General features: G+C 45.0%; 1 protein-coding gene across 2 annotated transcripts in view; it reads left to right on the forward strand.

Annotated features, from left to right (window-relative positions):
• The first annotated feature begins 6,169 nt into the window (after window positions 1-6,169).
• Window positions 6,170-25,809, forward strand: part of PID1 (phosphotyrosine interaction domain containing 1) — a 255,851-nt gene continuing 236,211 nt past the window's right edge. Inside the window, exon 1 of one of the 2 annotated variants that reach the window (XM_060107158.1) lies at window positions 6,170-6,489. In XM_060107158.1, coding sequence (XP_059963141.1) covers window positions 6,460-6,489 — 30 coding nt within the window. In that variant the 5' untranslated portion in view covers window positions 6,170-6,459. Of the gene's footprint in view, window positions 6,490-6,534; window positions 6,555-25,809 lie in introns of those variants that run through there. The other variant, XM_060107157.1, reaches the window with a different exon arrangement.

Genomic DNA, 25,809 nt, shown 5'->3' on the forward strand with positions numbered 1-25,809 from the left:
ATTCCGTAATCCTTGTAATTACTGTTTCCCTTAAAACACTCTAATGCCCGAGACACTGCATCCATCAGCACATTCCCTTCCATTTGTATCCCATTTCATTCACCCCCAGTTACAGTTTTAACAGCCCCCCAGTGACAGCGTCCAGAGATGATTGGTACTCTGTCTATTGTCATCCAGTGGGTGGTCTGGCTCCCAAATTCCCACTTTAGAGTTTGAAAGCAAACAGGTTTGGCCAAGAAGAGAGGTTGCATTGTGAGGCGGCTTCAACCAAGGCTTTGGCTGATCCCACAGGAGATGCTGGGATGTTTTCCTGCAATTGTCTCCCGTTGAGGTCTGTGAACCCCACACTGGAAGTGGGCTGCCCATAGGGAGGGTATATATTGGGCAAGTTGGCTTCCTTTGGCTAAAGGCAATGCCGAGAGCGGGACTCAGCCGCGGGCCATTGGCTCACATTCCCAACCTTGGCCCACACTCCCCTCTGCTGAGGCCATAAACACAGTGATCCTGAGGGGGAGGATGGTACATCAGAACATCCACTACACCATTACCAACAAATCATTCCTGAATGTCGTCTACACTTCAGAGAGGTCATTGATGATTTCCTGCCCCTTTTCTTTTCCTCTTACAATATGACCAGTAAAAAAAGAACACAGAAAATAGAGCCATGGTTTCTGCAGCTCTACCTGCAATTTCAGGTAGTTTGTTAAAAGTGAAGATTCAGTTTCCTCTTTACCTCACTCCCAGTTCTCCATCCACAAGACCACTGACTTGATCTCTACCACTCCCCAATGGTCTCTGAATCTCGGCAAGAAGGGTTGCCCTGTCCAACAGAGCAGGTTTTACTTGCAGAAGTGCACCTGGGCTTCAAGTTAAGCAAAGGCCAAGACAGATCCAGAAGTATCTTTCTTTTTGTGGATGTTCTTTTCTAGATAACCTAATTTCTACCAATTATGGCCGGCACATTTCCTATAGGTTTGAGGACAGTAATTCTTGGCTTCGATGATGGAAGTGGGAAGAAAGAGAGAGTGAAAAAAATGGAAGCAAAGAAAGATTGGTTTGGTGTGAAATCAGGTCAGGTGGAGAAGTGGTGAGGTGGGAAGATAGCAGAAGCTGTGGCTTCACACCAGTCCCCATGAGAGAGTATTGGGATCATATTGGTAATCAGTGAGTCAAGATGGAGGTACAGGGCAACGAAGACCCTTAGAAATCAGGCTACAAAGAACAAGAAGAGTACAGAGTTGCCCCTTTCTGGGCTAAATGTGGTGGAAACAGATCTGAGCACCATCCTCCATGCTGTTCTCAGCTTCCCCAGGCTCTAGTTGGAAAAGGAGATGTATTTACTGATCTACAAAGATGGGCAGGATGTTTTTTATGAAGACAGTGTCTCAGAGAGAATGAGAAGGGCTATGAAAAAGCAGGTACCTTCATGTTCATTGCAAACTGTGTTAGAAAGAATCTACCTTGATCATAATATGGTTGGAGCACAGCCCAATTCCCATCTTCCTTTCAGAAGGACTTACTAGAAAAATTAGCAGGCATGGCTTGGCAGCATGGGTCACACAATCTGAGAGTAGGACAAGGGTGTGCACTAGGGAATTGGGAGAGCAAGAGTAAAACAAACAAAAAAGGATATAAGTCTTTATGTCAGACTATGAGGCTTCCTGTTTGTGCCAACTCTGATAAATCAGGAAATACTGAGAAAGATGTAAGGTTTAGTAGGAGACTAACATGTATTAGTGATGCTTTCTGTATCAATTATCTACCCCACCTAACAAGTCACCCCAAAACTTAGGGCTTAAAAAAATACAACCATATTATTTTCTCATGGTTCTGTGGGTCAGCAATTCTGTGCTCAGCTGAGTGGTTCTTCTGCTGGCCTCACCTGGGTCATGCTCGTGGCTGCTGTCTTTGAGTGGTGTGACCGAGCTATCAGCTCACTCATGTGCTGTCACTTTGGCTTGGCTTCCCTCTACAGGGTCATCATCTCAAAGAGGCTAGTCTGGGCTTCTTCCCGCCATGACCTCAGGTTCCAAGAGGGTGACAGGAGAAGCTGCAAGGTGTTTTGTGACCCAAGCTTGGAAATGCCACAATGTCACTTCTGATGCATTGTATTGATCAAAGCAAGTCAAACATCCAACACAGATGCAAAGGCTGCAGACAAATTCCATCTCATGAAGGGAGAAATGGGCAAGCCACACTGCAAAGGGCATGGTTTCTGAGAGGAGCAGAATGTTTGTGGCCACCTTTGAAAATAATCTGCCACTTTTCTAAGGCTGGTGAGGGTATGAGGAGGTCCTGAGTAGGAGAATGACAACACATGTCCTGGGTATTAAGTAGTCCTGCCCCATTTGCCTTTTAACCCAGTTTGCAAAGACAACTGTGAAGTTTTCCTTTTGAGGGAGGGAAAGGGTTATCTGAACACCCTTATAAATACCTATCACTACATAGGGACAAGAGCCAGTGGCTCCATCACTATAGGGAGGTTTAATGAATTTTCTATATGGCTCATCTACAGCTGTTTTTGTGATTTTGAAATGAAATTAATGATACCAGAAGGGCTTTCCAATACTTGCTCTGCTAAACATGCGACCATAATAAATTTCACAATCTGATTAAACTAAAAATGGAAATGAACTTTAATATGGTTTATCACTTTTATGTGAAAAACTAAATCAAATAATTGAAGTCCACAAACATTCCAAATGGAAATGATTGGACCACAGGAAACATAGGCCAGTTTGTGAGAATTTGATCATTCTGTAATAGAAAAGTAATGGGATGAAAACTAAAGTTTTCTGCACACCTACTATGTGCCAGGCATGTTGCACACATTCACTCATTCATGGCCTCCAATAACTCTAAGTACTATGTAATATTATCACCCTTTTTACAGATGAGAAATCTGAGGCTCAGCTAGGTCAATGACTTGCCAAAAGCCCTCACCTAGTTCAAAGGCTGGGATTCAGCCTGTACCCTTATTGTCCTAGGTCCTTTCCCATATTTATTGAAATTGATACATATTTTATAAATGTATTAAAATTATGTACACTGAAGCTTAAACAAATCTATAATCATATCATAATCATTTTAAAGCTGCAGTGCAGCTTCATAATTATCCTCTTTAATGGCTGCCTAATATTTTAATATTTCTGTGATATGCTGGACCATAATTTAATTCACCATTCTCCTGATGTAGACATCTAGGTTGCTTACCTTAAGACTCAGAATCATGAACTAGATTAAATTTGGCTTACAAAACTTTCTGGGGATGGTTGGAATTCTTTTTCTGGACAAAACGTTGTGTTTATAATTCACCTTGGCCTTGCCAATTTGTGTGTGTGTGTGTGTGTGGTCCTTTTCCTTGAAATGGTATTTATTAATAAGATTAGACCTGCTTAGATAATTACAGGAGATTAAGTACATGAAATTATGCACGTACTCATGTGCCTAATATTTCTACTTATTGCTCCAAAACAACTCCTGCTTATTTCAGCAGCTGTTCCTTGCTCAAAACAAACCTGTTTACACTTTCAGACTCACCAGGAGGTGGAGGTTGAGGTTGCCACGTCCCAAAACGGGACTGGGAGCGATCAGGATGCACGTCCTGGCTCTGACCAGTAGATGTCTCTATTGCATTCACCCTCTATTACAGGTTCCTCCTGAATGGGAAGGCTTGGAAGCAAAACTGAAGGTGGGAGGGTTGTTCCTTTTGTCACCTTCTACCAGGCTCCACCTCCACTCTCATTTCCCCTGACGTAGTGTCCTGATTCCCGGCATAAAGGTAATGAAAACAGGAGTGTCCTTTGAGTTTAAACACTACTTTACCAAATATGTTTGCAAAGTGGGACTAGTAACTGAAAGCAATCTCTACAGAGCTGAAGCCTTTTCTCCTTAAATAGCATCATACTCTGAACTAAAAGCTGTATTACTGAGTCATAACAATTAATTACACTTGGAGGTGGTGAGAAGACAGGATTTAACGCTCTAATGCAATTTGAATTTAGGCCGTTATCTCATCCCGCTGCTATTTAAAACAAAATCACTTTTCCACGGAAGCATCTGCAACCAAGGATGGTTTCAAAGCTCAAGTCGGAAGACATCCCTGGCAACTGAATAGTCCTGTTTTAGCTTCCTGAGAGGTTTAATATGCACATTTGGATTTTCTAGATTTTCGTAATGAAGTGCATCTCTTTTTGCTTTAGGATTTTATAAAAAGAGAATTAGGAGGCTGAGAAGGTCTATTATTGTCAGCAGGAATTTTCTAGGTGTGGGAAGTGTGCATGAAGAGTTATTGGAAAAGTAAAAATATCATCTCAAAACAGAGACCACATGACCAAGCATCTGAGATGTATTTCCATGTAGGGCTGACATACCAACCCCTCATCAGAAGGGATTTACTCGTAGGTCCAGAGCAGGTAGCAGGGACTGGGGAAGTAGCTGAGAAAGTCTTGGTGGTTTTTCGGCAGGAATGGGAGAGTCCCGTGGTCATCAGGGGAGATAGAGACCAGCCTCTCAGAAGCATCTCTGTGGCTTTGCTGGAGGCTCCTAGGGCATTGAGGGTTTGGACCTGCCTGGGTGGGTGGCACCAACCAGCAACTGTGTGGTGTGGAAGAAGCCATCCGGAGCCCTGGAAAAGAGCCCTGGATAGGCACTGCCACTATGTGACTCTCCTCTGGGTGACTCTGTGAATCTTGTGCTCCCCAAGCCTTGGGAGATGAGGGTTTCTGTCCCTTGGAGAGTTCTGGGAGGGTCTGGTGAGCTGAGTGCTCTGATATCTGGAAATCACTCTACCTGTGCATGACCATGGGCAGATCCTTCCAGACGTGGGGTGTTGATTTCAGTAGTGCCCGAGTAGCTCAGGACTCAGGCGGTGCACCTGCAGTGTGGTATGCCCTGGGGACCCTTCCCCCGCCAGTCCCCGCTGCTCCGTGGGCCCCATCTCTCAGGAGCCTTGGGCTCCCCACACAGATGGTGTGGTCCTTCCCCTCTATCTGTTCCTTCTGTCCCTGAGCGTTTCCCACCACTTCTCCTCCCACCCTCTTCATCAGCCTCCAGAATCAGCTTAGCCTCCCCATCCTGCCAAGCTCCCCCAGCCTCCAGCCCCAGAACGTTGCCCTTTTCCCACGGCAGAGCAGTTAGAGGAGCAGGGTAAGAGCCCCAGCCTCCAAGTCATCTCGAAGCCACTCACTGGCTGTGTGACTTGAATGGTCACCTAGACTCCGCAAGCCTCATTTGTGTCATCCAAATGATGGGAATGTTCATACTCACCTTGGCCAGCTGTCAAGAGGGTGGGAGGAGCTGGGCTTCTTTAGGAAAGATAATTATTTCACAGTGGCCCACACCACCCTCCATGCCTGGGAGCCCAGGGTGGCCCTTGGCTTATCTTTGGGTTCACAGAGCTTCCTGAGGCACCTGGCAGATCTCAGGGTGGATGGAGGGTGGGGGATCTTGTGCTACCTTCCTCACCCAGGTGTAGGAGCCCCAGTCTTCTGCCCCGCATGTCATCTCTCACCTGGTCCATCTTTCCCTCTTACCCCAGACATCCCTGGGCCCCCCTCAAAGAAGCTCTCCTCTCCCTTTCTTCACCCATCACCCCTGTTTTATTTTCTTGCCAAGATGTCTCACCACCTGACCTAGCGCCCTTTCAGGTGTTTCCTCTGTCACTGACTTTCTCCCCCAAGTAGAATGAAGCTCAGGAGACGAGGAACATTCTCTTGTCTTCTGTTCTGTGCCACTGTATCCTCAGAATCCAGCACAGGGGCTGGAGCCTAATAGATGCTCACTTAACTCCAGTGGAAGGAATGAATGGAATTCCGTGGCCCAGCACAGTGCCCCCGTCAAGACCCAGGCGATTCGGAGATCCCTGTTGACAGGAAGACTGAGACCCCAGAGAGGGCTATGGGCTCTGGCTTCAGGAAGCCCCCCCTCTCCAGGCTCTTCCCTCGCCCAGACCCCATTCCACCCGGGGCTCCCCCGGGGAGCAGGGCCGCCGGTTCTGGCCTCCGCACACTCCCCTCGCCGGGATTCGGGGTCCCCCGCGGCCGGGATGCGGGCTCCCGGGCGGGCGGGGGCCGGCCCCGGGCATGCTCAGAGCGCGCAGGTCCGGGCGGCGGCGGCGGGGGAGGAGGAGGGAGCGGCCGCCGCCGCCGCCCCCGCCGCCGTCGCCGTGCGCTCGTGGGCCCGGGCGGAGCTGCGCAGTCCTCTCGCAGCTGCGCCAGGACAGGCGGCTCGCGGCCGTGCCCACAAGTTGCCGGCAGCCGAGCGCCGCGCCGCCTCCCCCCGCTCGCAGCCCCCCAGCGCCCACCCCGCGGCGGTCGCCGGCCCCTGGAAGCACATCCCGCGGACGCCCACCCCAGATGTGAAGCGGCACCGCAGCCCCTCGCCCCCCAGCCCCTCGCCCCCCGGCGCCATCGACAGAGTCTCGCCAGCGTCTCCTCTGCCAGACCCCGCGGCTGGAAGATGTGGCAGCCGGCCACGGAGCGCCTGCAGGTAAGGGGCACCGGGTGACCGGGGGCCAGCCTGGAGGAGAAGGTGCTCGCACCGGAGGAGCAGAGGTAGCGCGTCTGACCACTGCCAAGGATTTGCTCAAAGCGATCGTGTGTGAACGCAAGGATTAGAACCTGATGCTGTCGGCTTAACCCAGCGCCGGGCACCTGGCCGGAGTGAGGGGGGTGATGAAATTGACGAACGCATTGCTTCGGGCGGCGCAACTTTTGCCTTGGGGGTTAGTTGCCTATAGGTATATATAACGTTGGACTTTATGACCAGCAATTTTAGATTGCATTCCACTGACACAATTTACTGGTCTGGGGTTAGGAATTTTGCATCCAGATTTTTTTTTCCTTTTTGTCTCCAGGAAAGACAGAACAAATGATTTGAGAAAGCATTCGTTTGCCAATATAATTTGGAAATATCAAGCTTGGTTTGGCTTGGTCATGGTATGCTGCTTATTCTATTTTATTTTCTCCTATTTGTTGGAGCTCTCCCTTCGTCTCCCCTGAACCCAAGCTCCCCTACATATTTGAAAATCAAAAGTTAAATTCAGCCAGGAATAGTTATGCCCTGGGTCATCCCGTGAAAAGTTTTTCATTGCTGTCTACTGAAATGCCAAACTGCTTTTACTTTGGATTCTGAAGCCAGGGAGATGGGAAGGCGGTCAAAGTGAGAAAGAGGGGCGTTTTCAGAGAGGAGCTCATTCAGTGACACTCGGGACCCCGAAATCACCCTGACTGCAAGGTTTGATTGACTGGCTTTGCTGGAAAATATTCTCAGGAGGATGGGCAGCTACTCTGCCAGATAAAATCCACTGAATCCTGTAGTTAAACTTTTGGCAGGCTTAGAGCCACACTGTTTCATAGTAAACTTTGAAGAAGTGTTTAAGTGGTAAAATACAGCACCGTTGGAAGCTGAATGCATCTGAAGACTTCGGTCAGTGGAGGCCAGGAGCCTTCACTGGCTTTGGAGGTTTCTCAATGAAAATTCAAAGGGCCAAACACAGACTGTCTCTCAGATGCTAGGAGAGTCTAACCTTTGCCTGTGAGTTCTCATACTGAGGATTAACCTGCAGAGGGCATTGCTTTTAGCAGAAATAGATGCCTCACAACCCCTTTCCAAGCCTTCCTGGGCCTGCAGTCTGGGGGGAGTGGTTCACAGTAAGAGCTTGAGACACCAGGCCCATCCCCTAGGGTCTCAAACAGACTGAACAAGAAAAGAGATCTTTAGCCTTGAAGGTAGGGAGGTGGGTGACCAGCCTCCTAACTCTCTCCTCTTATTAAGAGAGTCAATATTGGGCTCTGAATGATTGGCCAAAGGTGATGTAAATGTATTTCAGCACTGGCATCAGTTACCAGTTTTACGTGTGCATTTTTCCTTCAGTTCAGGGTGGTGAATTTATTTTAAAGGAAGGAATGACTGAGCAGGGGTGGAGGGCTTCCCATCCAAGTGAGGAGAGAAGCTCTTGGAGGTCCTTAGAGAGATGAGGTCAGAATTCCTAGGGATGGCTTTTATGGCCTGGGGATCTGTGCCTCTGCAGAGTTTGTAGATTTTTGTCTCTTGAAGTTATTTCTACCGGTCTGTTTCATGTAGGGACTCCTGTGTGCTCCACAGCACGTGACCCTTGGCAGGAGCTAGCTCTGGCTTGCGTTCCGCATGGCGATCGTTCCTCGCTAGAAATGTCCTGGCTCTTCTGTGAAATGTACACATGTGCATTTGGCATGAGCCTGGTGTATTACAGTGTGCATTTGCAATGTATTTGTTTCATTTTGAAGTGTCAGATTGAAAGAGCAGGCGTTTTTGGCTTTTGAAAGCTCAAGTAAACATGCCTAGTCACTGACTAAGATCAAGTCACTATTGGAAGATACTTACAGACACAGGGCTTAACTTCCTGCTGCCCTAATTTAAATTAGCAGCCAGACCTGGTTCTCTTTTAAAAGTATATCTCAAGCCTTGCCATTATAAAAGTGAGCCACATGGAGGAAAATCTTCGTATTCATGGCTCCTTCCCTAATAGCAGCTTGGCTCTTCTTTACAACACGATTTGTATGTTTTTATTTTTTGCTTCTGGGGAAGGGAGCTGTTGAGGGTGACGTGGTGAGTGAGTTGCTTGTAATGATACTTTGTTTACATTCCTTGTGGTTATTTTTGTCACTTGGGCTCTGTTTCCCGTCTGCGATTTTTTCTTCCTTTTTTTGCCCTCAAGGCACCACTGTATAGGAACATTGGTTTCCGATTCCTCAGTGAATGGGATGCTTCACATGCCCAGATGTTGTGGCCATGGAAATGCAATGGAAAGCGTGTTCGATGGGAATAATGATGAATCCCAGTCTGTAACAGAGTCAAAGCCCCACCCTCCTTACATAGATCTGTTTAACTTTCTCATACCACCTCACTGGTTTTTTTCCACATTCATTTTTAATGCAAACATTCTAACTTAGATGAGCTTGAGTGAAGAGAATGCTTCAAGGAAGTGTTCCCAGAGCTTCCTAACAGGACTAAGGAGTCAATTTCTTGTACAAATACCTAGAAACAAAAGAGGTGAGGGAAGAAAAGGACATCTTTCCTTAACTGACTTTATTAGGTCCTCTTAGATGATGCCGTTCAAAAGGTCTGTGGCCCAGGGAGGGAGTGTGGTTGAACTTTGTTTAGGCTAGACAGTCATCCTCTAACTAATGTGAGTCCAGTATCCCGCTCTCTTGCTCAGGAAATGGCACCTTTGGTCAGGGTGGATTACTGTTATCAAACCCCACTTCTTTGCCAAACGAACGAATGCTGATATTGTCCGATCTGAGGCTTTGCTGTTTGACCCAGATCCGGTGCAGGCAAAGTGACCTGTTGCCCCAAGCAGGGCTGAGCTGGGGAATTTCTCATTCAGTCACACAGACTGGGGCAAGTTCACCTCCTCCCCTGAATGGACATATATACACTACCAAACGTAAAATAGATAGCTAGTGGGAAGCAGCCTCATAGCACAGGGAGATCAGTTCGGTGATTTGTGACCACCTAGAGGGGTGGGACAGGGAGGGTGGGAGGGAGACACAAGAGGGAGGAGATATGGGGATATATGTATATGTATAGCTGATTCACTTTGTTATAAAGCAGAAACTAACACACCATTGTAAAGCAATTATACTCCAATAAAGATGTAAAAAAAAAAAAGACGCATTAAAAAAAAAAAAACTTTGGTTACATCCCACTCGAGCCCTCCCTGGGAGCTTCTGCCATTCAAAATATAATAGGATCAAAGGGGATGTGAAGATTTAAATTACCATCCCAGCTTTTAAAATGGAATAAATATGAATTCTTCCCTTTTTACCTTCTCCTTTGCACAGCAGACTTTTTTCCTTAGAGGGACTCGGGAGAGTTATAAATTTTTTAAGAAGCAGCTTTGAAACAGGCTTTTTTTCAGAAAAGTGAAAGGGGACTTTCCAGTAAAAAAGGCTAAGTGTTGGTTTTTCAAAATAGAGATGAGATTACTTCTGGCCTCGATATTTTACAATTTGCATGGGTTTCCTGATTGTCTTCATTGTTGGGCCGGGCAGAGGCGTTAGAAGTGACAGACTCATCCACTCAGGAGTGTGGGCTCAGCCATGAGGAGCGTGCGTTTCCCCAGAGCGTCTGTCTTCAGGGTGCTACCAGATACATTTTTTGGAACCCTGGAAAGGTGGAGAGCAGGAGAAAGATGACTGGAGACTGAGTTTGGAACAAAGGAGATCAATGCATCCTTGCCTGTCGTGTAGTCATTGCAAGGACGGAATAGATAGTGGTAGTGGTAGTAGAAAGGTATGGAAGAAAGTTCTAGCAAATTCTAATTGTGGAGTAGATCTGTGTGTGACCGTCTTCTCCTGAGGCATTCTATAAAGGTCCTAGTAATTTGCCTGTTTTTCCTGAAATTAAAATGTCTTCATGGCAGATCCAGAAAATACAGAACTTTTATCAATAAAGCTGGCTTTTGGCTTCTCAGCCTGGACCGTGTTTCCCCCTCACCATTTTTTTTTTTCTTTCATTCACATTTTGGTCAATGGCTGTACCTTAGAACCTCCAAGAGGGTGAAATGAAGAAGGATAAGGAGGAAACCAGATCCTGAAGAACCTTTCTTTTAGTTTCTTGTTAAATGTTTGGCTGATAAAAAAAGGTTTACATTTGTGACTAAACACTATTGGGTTGGCCAGTTCATTGGGTTTTAAGTAAAAATAAAAGACATTTTTCATTTTCACCAAGAACCTTCTCGAACAACGTATTCATTAACCGAACGAACTTTTTGGCCTAACCAATATGTGGCGATTTGAGGAGGTATGAGCACTTCTTCCCCAGGATCATCTTGCCCTTTCTCTGCCTTGTCATATTGGGCAGGTCTTGCCTTGGCCTGGAGCGTCGATCGTTCGTGACTTATTTCTCTATCATTACCCACTTCCGCTTTTCCCCTGAGAAGAGAGATGGAAGAACCTTCTAAAAGATCAGCTGGAGACCATTAGACTGGGCCCATCAGGCAGAGAGAAAACCTGGGCAAATCTGTCATTTTTCCTGGCAGACCAGATTGACAGGAGGAAAACAGAGCGAGGCAGATCATGACAATGCCAGCTTTTATGGAGCACACGCTGTGTGTGTGGCACGACGCTAAGGGGTTTTATTTGAATTATCTAGCTCATTTACTTTCCATAACCGCGTTTATCCCCATGTTATAGATAAAGAAACTGAAAGGCAGAGAGTTTAAATGATCTGGCCAGGGTTGGGCAGCCAGACATGAACTGAGCTGGAATTCGAAGCAGGAGGTTTGCTCCGGATCTCCATCACCGCTTTTCTGTTATTTAGAAGGATGAGACCGCAGGATGGTGCACCCATGTGGGTGCTGTTGTCATTAATAAATAGAATGGCAACAGTGGTGGCCTCATCGGCGCTGAGAGGCTACTTTCATATCTCTTGTTGAAGCCGTGTGGTTGCCTGCGTGGACCAAGGGCTACCCTCTTTTTGGTGGCCCAAATCTCTGGGGGAAGTAAACTGCTGTGTCGTCCTCAAGCTCAAATTCCCAAGTGCCATTTAAGAGTCTCTTAAGCTGGAGCACATGGCATTTATCCAAACTAGAGACCTTGAAACTGCAATAAAGACTGATCACGTCTGCAGTTGCTCCCCATTTAGGCCAAAAATGGGAGGAAGGGAGGGAGGAGGTCGGAGAGTTCGAGAGCGATTGCTTAGAAATGAGCAATAGCTGCTCTTACAGACACACAGGTTTCTCACTAAATCGATCCTACGTTTTGCTGTTCTTTTCAGCCCTCATAGTTGAGCAAGCACAAAGCATTGGTGCCTTATCCTTCCTAAAGAAAACTTGGACTTGTCATTAATTTGAGGTTTCGCAGAAGTAAAATGCTATCTTATATCATTGGGTCTTTCCTGGAGTTTTGACAAACTAGAGACCTTAAAAGCTGTCAATAACCCTGATCACTTCTGCAGTCGTTCCCCATTTAGACCAAAACTGGGGGGGAAGGGAGGGAGGAGGTCGGAGAGTTCAAAATCTCTACTAAGTGACTTGCAAAATGCTAGTCTTGGGAAAAAAAACTCTCTGTCCCTTGGTTACCCATTGCCTAATGTTGACTGTCCTGGGTTATCTTGGAGCATTAGGCAACGTTTTGCATTTTGTTTGATGTTCCGGATTATCTCTCTCTTCCCGCCTTCCCTCCCATTCCACCGTATGAATTTGTCCCGTAAATTGGATCCTGGAGCAGCTGACACTGGACAGCCCCACGGCTATTGGCCATCAGGCTCCCTTGCACAGGGCTATTTTGACTGCTCGAATTAGCTGCAGTTTAGGGACTTGTTAGTGGTCAGCAAATAAAACCAGTCCAGAAGCACTCAATGGCTGCAGTGTGCTTTGCTCAGCCACCTTGGGGCACAAATCTAAACGGAGGCTTTATCTAAGGAGAGCAAGAAGAAATATTTGAGATATTTGTCCAAAGGCCTCCTTAGAGTCTCGTGGAATTCGTTACTATCATTTTATGTTAACTGAAAAAAAAAAAAAAAGGTTGTGATCCTAATTTAGCTGCTCTCCAGTGATAAAGCATCAGAATATTCACCAGGTCCAAACCCCCAGGGCGAGAACTGGAATAGGATGGTGTCAAGGATAAAGCACAGACTTGCTTTGTGCCTTTGGCATATTTCAATGCTACCAGGGTCACAGTAGGCTCTCTCACCTAGTACTGATGCCACTTGGTATTTGCCGAGGTATTCCTTCCCATTAAGACAGCCCAGGCCTCCTCCTCCCCTCATGTGTTGTGACTGAGGTCTTAATTTGATAAGGGAGGTTTCAGTAGTGAGAAAAATACCACCTCCTTCTCTTCTTTGAAGCCTATGTATTAGTTGGGTCTTTTATTACTTGCACCCTTGGCTTTCCTAACTGACATGGCTACAAAGGGACCAAGAGTCAGATTCAGAGCCTGTCTCTATGTCTTACTCATTGTTATGGGTTGGGCTGTTCCCCCCACCTCCCCACCCCCCGTGACACAGATATGTCGAAATCCTAACCCTGGGACCTGTGAGTGTAGCCTTATTTGGAAATCGGGTCTGTGCAGATGTAATTGAGTGAAGCCGATGTCATACTGGATTAGGGTGAGCCCTAAACTCAATGACTAATGTCCTCATAAGGAGAGATTTGAAGACACAGAGGAAACACGAGGAAGAGGGCCATGCGAAGACGGAGACAGAGTGTGGAGTTATGCTACCACAAGCCAAGGAAAGCCAAGCACGGCTGGCAACCACCCGAGGCTAAAAGAGTCAAGGAACGATTCCTCCCTAGAGCTTTTGGAGGGGAATGGCCCTACCAACATCATGGTTTTGGATTTCCAGCCTCCAGAACTGTCAGAGAGTACATTTCTGTGGTTTTAAGCCACCCAGTCTGTGGTGATGTGCTATAGCAGCCCCAGGAAGCTAACACGCTGGTACATTCGTGAAACCTGCTGCCTTTGTGTTCTGTCACTGTTCTTCTGAAGGCTAAGGTGTGCCTGACATTCATATACTGGGACTAAATCAGTGTTTCTGTATAGCATGCTTTTTGTGCTGAGTGTGAATTTGTTGATGGTGGATTTGAAAAATAATGAAAACAGACATTAGAGAACAATTAAATGCTGCTTCTTTCTCTCTCATCTACTTCTGGTCAACATCCTGGGAAAATGAAGCAAACACTGAGAGGAATGTGTGCCCTGTTGCCAAGGGAGGGCCTCTGGAAGTAAATATGCTTCAAGAGATAGTTCACGCTGGTACTTAAAATTATGGGCTGGGGTGTGGAAGACAGTCACTTCAAGGAGGATCTCAGTGACACTTTTCCAGACAGGCAGGACCGAGGGAGGCCCAGGGTTTTATTCTCAAACAATCTGGGTTGTCCGTCTCTGCAGGGTCCCGGGTAGCCAGCCTCTGGGATTTGCCTCTTCCCAGCAAGGACAACTGCAGATTGATGTTGAATCCCTTTCCAATCAACCTCCAGCACAGCTTCAGAGTATGTCTGGTTGATTATTCGTATCTGGTTGGATATTTTGTTTTGTTTTTGTTTTTCACTTGGTGACTGCATAAATTATTTTAATGACGTATCCATGCCTATGCTGGAACTCACTTTTAAGATAAAATAAACGTCATTAGGAGTCATAGTACTCGCTTTTCTGGGCCAGCTCCTCTTTTTCATACAGTAGCCACGACGGCACGATGGTTTCCAGTCCTGACGAGGGTAAGGAGCCTGGATCGCTGCACAGCTGCTTGTTGGATTTACATTTCTTAGAGTGAAGAGTCACTCAAGTTTTTTTTTTTAAATTTATTTTATTACCGTATAGTTGATTTACAATGTGGTGTTAATTTCTGCTGTACAGCAAAGTGATTCAGTTATACCTATACACACACACACACACACACACACACACACATACATTCTTTTTCATTATGGTTTATCGCAGGATACTGAGAGTCACTCAAGTTTTGAAAGGCTGCTTTACTTTCCACTCTCTTCCTCAGTAGCGAAGGATGCTGCACATGTGAGAGGGAGGGAGAGGTGCCAGGAGAAAGGGGCTCCTTAATCGTTATCCTTTCTTAATAGTAGATCCACCCTAATCCTTTCATGACAAACCCTTCCCCACGGTTTCTGTGTAATTGTGGGTCTGGGGATAAACACGCAGATTCTGTAGCCCCTTCTGCCCACCGCATGCTTTGATGTCTTTACATCAGGAACCAGCTTTCCCTCAGGTGTGTACGGCATCCTGGTGTACAAGCCACCTCTAATGCGGGACAGTAGATACTGCTGTTTACTTTCTGTGTCTTCTGAGGATGCTCCCTAGGCACGGACCTGGGGGCTGTGGGACCGTGGTGCTGATGAGTGGCTATTGCTACTTTTTTTTTTTTGCTTTAGGTTTAACTGCTTGGGAGCTTAGTGTATTAGTTTCCCAGGGCTGCTCTAATGAAGTACCACAAGCTGGGTGGCTTAAGCAACAGAAATGTACTGTTTCATAGTTCAGGGGATGGATGTCTCCAATCAGGTAGCGTGAAGGGTCGATAGCTTCCGAGGGCCGTGAGGGAGAATCTTTTCCATGCCTCCGTCCCAGGTTCTGGTAGTTTGCTGCAAATCTTCGGCATTCCTTGGCTTGTGGCAGCTTCACTCCAGCTGAAGCTTTGCATGGTGTTCTCCCCATGTGTTTTTCTCTGTGTCCAAATTTCCTTTCTTTTTTTTCTTTTTTTTTTTATGGTACGCGGGCCTCTCACTGTTGTGGCCTCTCCCGTTGCGGAGCACAGGCTCCGGACGCGCAGGCTCAGCGGCCATGGCTCACAGGCCCAGCCGCTCCGCGGCATGTGGGATTTTCCCGGACCGGGGCACGACCCTGTGTCCCCTGCATCGGCAGGCGGACTCTTAACCACTGTGCCACCAGGGAAGCCCCAAATTTCCTTTCTTATAAGGATACCGGTCATATCGGATTAGGGGCCCACCCTAATCCAGTATGATCTCGTTCTAATGTAACTAATTATATCTGCAATGATCCTATTTCCAAATAAAGTCACATTCTGAGGTACTAATGGTTAGGACTTTTACATATGAAATTTTTGGGGACACAATTCAACCTATAATACTTAGTGTGGAATTTTTTTGGGGGGGTTATCCCTCATGTACCAAAATATTTCTCCTTACTAGAACCAACCACCAAAAAACCCCACTTTTTTTCCAAGTGGTGGTACAGATGTGTAATGGAGTAGGGTGCACATCCTCTGCATGGCAAAGTCATGGCTACTAGTTTAGACTTGATTTGACTCAAATATTACAAAATAATATCTGCTTAGGGTACCAAGAAGTTGATAATCTTGTTCTCATTCTCAATTCTGCCCATGAAGGAAACTCATGTGATCTGTCTGTTAGTTTTTTTCCCATAATTTTCCCTAGGTTTTTGAAAACACATACAAATATATAGATTCATATTTAGGTTTTTCTCATTTGTTTAAATAATATAATCATTATATATATAAAACTCTGTAATTTTTTTCACTTTACAGAATGTTTCTTGGATATCTCTTCTGGTCAGTACATGTAGCCCCAACTCATTCCTTTTACTCCCTACATAAAATTTTGTGGTGAGGCTTCCCTTGTGGCACAGTGGTTGAGAGTCTGCCTGCCGATGCAGGGGACACGGGTTCGTGCCCCGGTCTGGGAAGATCCCACATGCCGCGGAGCGGCTAGGCCCGTGAGCCATGGCCGCTGAGCCCGCGCGTCTGGAGCCTGTGCTCCGCAACGGGAGAGGCCATAACAACGAGAGGCCCGCGTACCGCAAAAAAAAAAAAAATTTTTGTGGTGGAACTGGACTGTAATTTATTCAGTCCTTCCTGTATCAGGGAATATTTGGGTTGTACCCATTTTTTTTTGTTGTTTTCCTCCCGTAAATAATACTGTTATAAGGATCTGCACACTATCATTGTGCTTGTATTTCTTTAGATGGAACTGATAAAATTGGAGTTGCTGAATCAAAGAGGATGCATGTTTTATATTTTAGCAGCTGTCAGTGAGGGCCTTTTTTGAGAGTTCTGCTTTTTGATCAAAAGTGAATGTGATTTTGACAAAAGTGTAAAGAAATAGTTTGCTGGAGAAAGGATAGTCTTTTCAACAAAATGATGTGGAAATAATCCATATGCAAAACAGCAAAATCAATAACATCAACAACAAACCCAAAACTTCAGTCTGTACCTCATACATATTCTATACAAAAATTCACCTAAAATGAATCATAGACCCAGCAGTACCATAAAACCATAAAACTTTTAGACAGAAACAGCAGAAAGTCTTTGTATGCATCTGTGTAAACATTACTACAGTCAAGGTAATGAACAGATCCACTACACCTAAAAGTTTCTTTGGGTTGGGCAGAGATTTCCTAGAACAATAACAAAAACACATTGAATAAAAGAAAACTTGGGTAAATTGGACTTCATCAAAATTCTGCTCTTTAAAGATATTTATAAGAGAATGAAAAGAAGACACAGACTGGGAGAAAATACTTGCAAATCGTATATTTATAATAAAGGGCTTGTATCCAGGATATATAAAGAACTCTGAAAACTCAATACTGTAACAAGATAAACAACCCAATTAAAGAAAATGAGCAAATGATTTGAACAAAAAAGTTATATGGATAGGCAATCAATACATGAAAAGACATCATTAGTCATTAGGAAAATGCAAATTAAAAGCACAATGAGATAACACTGCCCAACTATAGAACAGCTAAAATTAAAAAGGCTTCAACCGTACCAGTTGTTGGCGAGGACCTCGAGGAGCCGGACCTCTCATGCACCGCTGGTGGGGATGTAACATGACTGCAATCAGAATTACAGCTGCCTGAGCCTGGGGTGGGAGGAACTTCTGGGGGTGATGGATGTGTTCAGCATCTTGATTATGGTGATGGTTTCATGGGCTTGTACATATGTCCAAACTTACAAACTTGTGCAGTGTACTACACGTCATTTATACCTAAAGCTGTTGTATGCCAGGCACAGTGCCAGGTGTTGGGGAACTAAACAATATTACTAGTTTCTGCTCCCACTTCTGTGAATTCTCTGTAGTTTCTGTTTTCTTTTAACTGGATATTAAAATTCTAGCCCAGAATGTAAATAATGAACTCTATATTTTTCTTAGAGTTCCATTCTCTCCTTTTCAAACATTTCTTTGTTTACTTCCTGAAATGACATTTGCCATCCATCTCAGTTTGCCCAAGGATCTGAGAGAAGCTAGTAGTTGAGCAAGAGAAGAAATCCAGACCAAAGGATGAAGCGTTCAAGGTGATGCCTTGGTGGATCTTCCTCATTCAGGATGGCCCCTTTATCCTCCATCCTCCCAGGGATGCATTCCTCACTTCTTTCTAACAGGTTGGTTTTCCAGCTGACTTTTCCAGCTGCCCCAGTCCTCTGGGCCCTTTTTAGGCCTGTATGTTAGCATCTGATTCCTCCCCAAGTGGCCAGTAGACTCAGGAGATTTTGCTATCGAAAGGGTGAATTTCTGGTATTGTGATCCCTGCAGCTGGTCGGGCCACCTTCCTGCCATTCTTCCTCCTGTGACAGAAAACACAGAGAGAATACATTCTGCAAAACCAGTTGTGGGTCTTGAGTCTAGTTTGCGGATGTAATATGCCTAGGAAATATAGGGCCTGGATTTCTTATGGAACAATTCTTTTTCTCAAGAAGATAGCAACTAAAAATTTTTAGATAAGATGCACCAACTTTGCCAATGGCCATTGAACTTTAGTAAAAAGCTATTGAGAAGCATGTGAAAATAACTTTAGTTTAGAAAACATTTTTCCCCTCAGGGAGGAAAATCTGAGGAATTTGATTTCATCTCTTTTAAAGGGCAAGGAATAGAAGACTTTGTTTAATAAATATATAATGACATCATGTGGCCTCTTGTCCAATCTGAGGTCCTGTTGAGGTGATGGGGCACTATTAATAACTAATAAGAACAGCAGGCATGAACTGTGAGTCCGTCTCCTGGCAAACCAGAATGTGTGGTCACTCCTGAGTGTGACACATAAAATGCTAGACTTCTGTTCCTTTGTTTACTTTGGGCGTGAAGGAAAGAAATGAAATGGGTTGAGGTGAGGGATGGCACATGGGTGAGAAAGTCAAGCAGAGGGGAGACTGGGGAGCTGAGGGGGTAAAGGATGGGCAGACACAAAACGAGGAAGAAAGGGAAGTGGGAGGAGTGAGCACCATGACTGGCATGTCTGCTTGTACCACAAAGATTAGCTGCCTGTCACACCTTCAATGCAGCGCTCGGCTTTGATACGTTATTCCTTTGAGCAAAGGCATCAGATGCTCACACCTGCTTAGTGATGTTTTGGTGGGTTATCTGGCTTTCTTGGAAAAACAATTCTTTTCAGATGAAGAGCCTGGAAACTTTGAGGGGAAAAAAAGGTAGATCCAAAGCCACAGGGGTGAGCAGTAAGGGAGAAATGGGAGGTGATGGGAGAATAAGGTTGTCCCTCAGTATCTGAGGGGGTGTTTGTTCCAGGACCTCCACGGGTACCAAAATCCGTGGATGCTCAAGTCCCTTATATAAAATGATGCAGTACAGTTGGCCCTGCGTGTCTGTGGATGCTGAACCCGCAGGTACGGATGGTGACTGTATTTCTTTAGGGTACAGATCAGGCTGCCTGTGGCCCCTAAAAGCTACTGAATAGTGGAAAGACCATGGGATTTTTAATCACCCACGGATCCAAATCTTGGCTGCTTTGCTTATTGGGGGTTACCTCAGGGCCTCTGATTTATATTTTTTCAACTTTAAGATGTGGATAATGACATTTAGCTCCTGAGTGTCAGTTGAAATGTGGGATACATGGTATCTGGCACGTTACTGGGAGTTGGTAAATACTAATTTCTTCCCCTACTTCAGATCCAAGAGTGAACTAGGAATAGCAGCCTAGCATTTCGGAACCAAGCAGATAAGTTTTGTGTTTCCCAAAGTCTGTTCCATGAAACACAAGCTGCTCTTATGAGTCTTGCCACAAAGAGTTCAGTCTTTGGACAGGTTTGGGAAGCACTAGGTGAAGCACAGGAGTCCGGTTTAGCACAGGACTTCTTGTAGCCTTTAAGATGCCAATGCCCTGTGAATTTCCACAGGAGGGGAGAAGATAATCCCTTTATATAGGCGCACCCACTGTCCAGGGCACTTCAATATACAACCTGAACTTAAAGTTGACAAACTGTGGGCCTGAGGTTTGGCTCTAACTTACAAAAATGTTTCCTTTGGCCCCTTCAGTGTATATAAAAACATCACAAATTAGTCTCCAGGATTGAAAAATTAGAGGAATTTATGAAGAAAGCTGGTCTTTCTGATTCTCTCAGAAACTCGGACAGTCCAACCATCGTGGGCCCAGTTTCTCCCATAGTGATCGCTGACCAGCCACTGCTCCACTGGGGTAGGGTGTGGCCTCCAGCTCCACCCAGGCCTTACGGAGCACGTCTCACTTATCACATTGCCTGCCGGGCTCTGCAGGTACTGGGGTTGGGGACCCCGATCCAGCTTAGCAACTTCATTTGGCTGGTGAGAGAATTAAATGCCAAGTTCATGTTCTGTTGGAATCAGGACCAGATCCTTGGTCTCATGACTCTTTTTTTTTTTTTTTTTTTTAATTTATTTTTGGCTGCGTTGGGTCTTCGTTGCTGCGTGCAGGCTTTCTTCAGTTGCATTGAGCGGGGCCTACTCTTCGTTGCGGTGCGCGGGCTTCTCATTGTGGTGGCTTCTCTTGTTGTGGAGCGCGGGGCCCTAGGTACATGGGCTTCAGTAGTTGCAGCACGTGGGCTCAGTAGTTGTGGCTTACGGGCTTTAGAGCACAGGCTCAGTAGTTGTGGCGCACAGGCTTAGTTGCTCTGCGGCATGTGGGATCTTCCCAGGCCAGGGCTCGAACCATGTCCCCCTGCATTGGCAGGCAGATTCTTAACCACTGTGCCACCAGGGAAGTCCCAGTCTCCTGGCTCTTAAAGGCCAATGTGATAAATAATTGTGTGACTAAGTTTATTTGTTTAGCACCGTCCATAGTTCTCCCGGCACCACTCTGGGAGCCCACCCTCAGCTCTAGAAGTGGGGTTCCTCCTCCCATTTTCTGCCCTTTAGCACATTGTTGGGGGGGCGGGGGCCTCCAGGCAGAAGTGGGAGGCTCCTCCTACTTCTCACTAAACACCAGCCACCTGGTTCCTACATCTCCCACACCAGGCAACTAAAATTCCTCACTGTTATGGTATTGGATCTTTGGGAGCAATTTTACTGCCAAACATTGGAACAGATTGCTTCCAAAAAAGGGGGTAAATTTAGAGGGTGGAGAGTAGTTTTAAATTGAATGGATCTCCACCTTTTCGCCACAGGTTATCAACCTATGAAGAACCATTCAAATGCTATTTTAGGAAACCCAAACTGAAAGACATCTGTAAGGGTGGCAACACCTTTATCATTAAGAATCCCCGTTTCACCAAAAACACACCCAAAAGCACCTTGCAAGTGTTTTCTGATCATCCTGGGGGCAGATCTGCTGCTGCTTTCATTTACCTTCCCATGTTGCCACTGTTCTACTTAACTCTGCCCATTTCCTGCAGCATTAGGGGATTCTGATTATTTTTGGTATTAAAAGTGCTTGGAATTAACTCAGACAGTGGCTTGAGCTATAAAACAATGAATTAGACCCGCAACCTTCAACCATCTACTCGGTTCATTGAAAGCACAAGTGCTGAGCACTTCCTGGTTCCTTAGTTTTCGACCGTCCCTCTGGGTTAGGCTCTCTATAGGTTTGAGACAGTTTCCTATTGATCTTCCAATAAAGGTTTATGAACTTTATTAATAACTATCCTAAAAATTATTGCACACTCTAATCAGACCCAGAGTTAGATCTATCATCTATCTATCTGTCTATCTATCTATCTATCCTTCTAATTTAATCTACTCTAATTGAATCTAGCAAAAAAGGAAAGGGATGATTCTGGCTGCAGAATACGAAAGTCCTGGTCAATCTACAAGCTCAGAAAATATAATTACACCTTAAATACTTACAGAGTTATGAAAAGGTTGACTTTTGGTTAGGAAGGAAAAAATTCAAATGCTTTGGAAGTACTCTTCAATAAAAGATAGTTATGCCTTTGAAACGTTAAACTAAGACTGAAGTAAAACTCCTCAAATACTAGTCATATCATGAAGGGAGAGATTTAGTTGTACTTGAAAACCTAGACGAAGGACAGGTGCTACCACTAAAACTAAAACTCCTAGCTCTGAGCTTCCTGGAAGCCTAAGTAAGAAGAGAAACATGATGAATTGCTTGGCCCTCATTACCTAATAGAAGAATAGGATGTACATCAGCTCATCTGTAGCCCCAGACATTTTCCTAAATTGAAGACCCTGGAAATTACATGTGGGACATCATAACACCGACTATTGGGCAATAGCATTATTTGTAGTTTTTGCCAAAGTTGTCCTTAGAAGTTGAAAAAATAAACAATTCAGTAGGAATGCTAAGACTGTTTATGTCGAAGTGGACATCTGTGTTTTTTTCTGCCCGTCTTCATTTCCCATGTTCTGCTAACAGCACCCTGATTTTGCTTTTGGGAACTGTTCTGCCCCTGGTCCATTGGGGGGACCTCATTCAGAGGGGCCTGGCAATCAGTGTGCCCTCCTTTAGCTGTGGGGTCGATGTGTACCCCAAATGTCTAGATTAGTCAGACAATTTCTCCCAAAAGTGGGATCCTGAGCAGGGTGGCAGAAAGGCTGAAAGTAGTCCAAACCTGGTAATTCTACTCACCGTGATCTGTAGAAACTCTGTAGTCCTCCTGCATGGACCCTGGGAGCAATGTGATACCTGTCCTTTCTGAGCTTGGTCCTTCGACCCTCCTTTTAATCCAGTGTCACTCCAATTATTTATTTATTTATTTTTCTGCCCCCACGAGCCAGAGTTGGTACCAATTGCTTGTAACTACAAAACTCTGACTGATATACAGGTAGATTTTTTTTTTTTGAACCGATTAACATTCAGTCTTCAAACTCTGTTTCACAGAAGGTGATATGTAGAACAGAACGTATGTGTGGAGGAAAGTGAGGGAGCCATGCTTGAAGGATCTCCAAGATACCAACTAGAAACCCAGGGATGCACACATGCCCCTTCTTGTGGGTGCACCTTCTTTGTAAAACTTGTACATGCTTACTGAAGAATGGATGCAAATATTCCCCCCACCCCGGAATTTCTTATGCATATACCCTTACTTTAGTAAGTGCCACTGAACAAAAATAATGCTAATTATCCTATAGTCCTGGCCCACAGCTTCCAAGTTCTGGCCTATCACTGGAGAAAGATTTCTGTCTTGGTTGTTTATAAGGGTGTAGCCCTGCTATTGGCATCTGCTACAAATCTTAAGGTTTTTATAACTTGGATGTCATTTTCACCTTCCTGCCAAATCTCTGCACTGAAAAAGCAGAGCATCATGTTAAGTAATGATGCTTTTACTGCATCCAAAACAAATAAAGTATTTTGGTTCACATAGTCAAGTGAATCCCTCTTGTCTCTTGTCTCTTGTCTCTGGAGCCTGGGGTAGAAATGGTGTCGGGGACACAAACAGCTGTTTTGGCCAAAATAGCTGAAAAGACATGGTCTCAGGCTGTCTGAGCCTCAGTTCTTGAGAAACATTTGTAATTATTGGTTAAAAATGTGAATGGCTCTGTAAGTTCACTCTAGGACAATGTGGATTCTTGAGCCCAGAAAGTTAAATACCTACAAGTTTGGCAGTCTTGACCTTCTGGGTAGAGAATGCAGTTCCCTAGTTTTCAAGACCTGCTTTGCCACTTTGATTTAATACAAGGCGGAAATCTTCAAAACAAAGTTCTCTGGATCCAGGAAAAGTTCATCTGGCATCAGTTAGCTTGGGCATCTCCCGCCCCCTTCCCCACCCCACCCCCTTGTCTTTTCTCTAGGAGCTGGATGCTTTGTAGAAAATGAATGGCTTTGCAAAAGTGCAAATTTGGGAGAGTGTTGTACAACCAAAGAAAATTCAAATCAGCATTCCCCCTGTGGGAATCCTCTTGGGGAAATTGAAATTATATTTAAATATTCATTAAACAGCCAGTATCTGTTTTAGGATGTTGACAGACTGTCTGAATGGTACAGCTCAATGGTTTTCTGGAAGTAGAGCGGTCTAGAGAATGAAGAATACAGAGTCTAAAAAGCCTGCTAATTGATGTGTCCTGCTCTCTGCTGTGTTAATGGTAAATAGCACAGGCTCAAGGCTGATTTCTTTACTCCTTGGCCCAGAGAACTGGCGTTTTTCTTCATAATGTAGTTGAATGCCCTTGTTGAACAGAGGCTGACCCGGGAGATATGTGTGTGCTCTGAACAGAAGGGCCTGTGTGCTGGCAGGGTACCTACGAGCAGGGCAAGCGTTCAATGAAAACTTGGGGTCTTTTGGAAATAAAACTTAATTTGCAGGGACCTCAACTTTACACGTGAGGTAGGCTTGCTCTGTGATTTGGGGCCACATCTGTGTTTTCTCTCTTTATTTTTTGAGCCTCTTCCTTTCTTGCTTCTCTCCTCCTCCTTTCCTCACAATGAATGGGAGTGGAGTTCTTTCCATTCCTGAATTTTCTTCGAACTCTCTTGCTAACTGCTGAGTCTTTAGACACTTTTTTTTTTTTTTTTTGCGGTAGGCGGGCCTCTCACTGTTGTGGCCTCTCCCGTTGCGGCGCACAGGCTCCGGACGTGCAGGCTCAGCAGCCATGGCTCACGGGCCCAGCCACTCCGCGGCATGTGGGATCCTCCCAGACCGGGGCACGAACCCGTGTCCCCTGCATCGGCAGGCAGACTCTCAACCACTGCGCCACCAGGGAAACCCTAGACACTTTTTATAGCTTCCCCAAGGGGTGATCATCACCTCTCTTTTCTCCCATCTTCCTGTTTCAGTGACTGTAGGCTCCTGATGAGCTGGAAGTCACAGCTAAATTGGACAAAAACAAATTTGGCTGTGGCTCAAAGCCATTGCTTATTTGCAGGGATTTTCTTTCTTTTTTTCTTAACTTTCTTTCTTTTTTGGCTTATGGTTAAGAGGGTATTATCTTTGCATTAGATAGTCATCAAAACTCATTTCTTGGATCGTGGATAAAGAGAACAAATGGATTCATTTTGATCTGAGGACTGGAAGAAATGGATATATTGTTGATTTCTTGTAAAATGCACTAGAAAGTCTATTTTGGAGCTGAGCAGATGCCTGCTTTTGTCATGTTAAAGGACTGAGGCGATTTATCTTTTTTATTTCAATTATTGGCCCCTCTAGATAGGAAATTTAAGTTTGATTTGAAGCTGTTAATGCATCATGGTAAATAAAAATGTGTGCTAGGGAAAATTATTCTTCATCTCTCACATTTCTGTGGGCATGTCAGACTCAGGAGAATTTTTATGTAGCATAACAATTTCTTAAGTGTTAGCATGTTTTTTTAACTTCACATTATAAATAGGAGCAGAAGTCTGCTTCAGAAATTTAAAACTAGATTAATGTTGGCCAAAGCAGAAGGCAAAGCCATGGCTCTGTTACAGCTCACATCCTTGGGGTTCTGGATAGTGGACTGACAGTGGAATAGACTCAACTAAAATGCTCTTATTATGGATGAATAATTCTTGATCTGTGGACCTTGGAACTCACGAGGGTCATGGAATTATTTTAAGATATCTATGAACCTGATGTGCATTATACATTTTCTATAGACTCCAAAAATATACCTTGCCCCAAATCAACTACTTTTCAAATCCTATGTGCTTTATTTAAAGAAATATTTATTTGAAATCATTATTGATTCATAGTGGCTCTTGGACTTCATGCACCTTTTCCATTAGTGGGTACCAAACTCCTCTGTGTGAATCAGCAGCATTTTGGATTTAAAAAAGATTGTGATACTTGAAAGAGTCAAGCACCGTAGATTTCATGAATGCCAAATACGCGAGAAGAATACCCTGACTGGCTGAGACTTGTCATAGTGCTTCTCTTCATGTCCCTTTCTTACAGGCTTTACTTTCAGCAAGTGTTTATTGACCTTTTATTCTTGGGTAAGGGAGCTGCATTAATTTCTAAGGTGGGTCTAAAAAGTGGTCCTGTGCTCAAGAAGGTTGCAACCAGTTAAATACTAAGTTATCATCATGGGGGAGGCTTCCATCCTAAGATGCTGTGAAAGGCAAAAGATGAGGCCCTTTGTAACCTGTCCCTTTTTATTCGAAATACGATGCTTTCCCTCAAGTCCTACCCAGGAGGATTCTAATATCTCAGGGGTGGGAACTATGCTCGCCCGTTGCTTGGGAG

The sequence above is a fragment of the Mesoplodon densirostris genome, chromosome 8 (assembly GCF_025265405.1).
Source record: "Mesoplodon densirostris isolate mMesDen1 chromosome 8, mMesDen1 primary haplotype, whole genome shotgun sequence".
Lineage (NCBI taxonomy): Eukaryota > Metazoa > Chordata > Mammalia > Artiodactyla > Ziphiidae > Mesoplodon > Mesoplodon densirostris.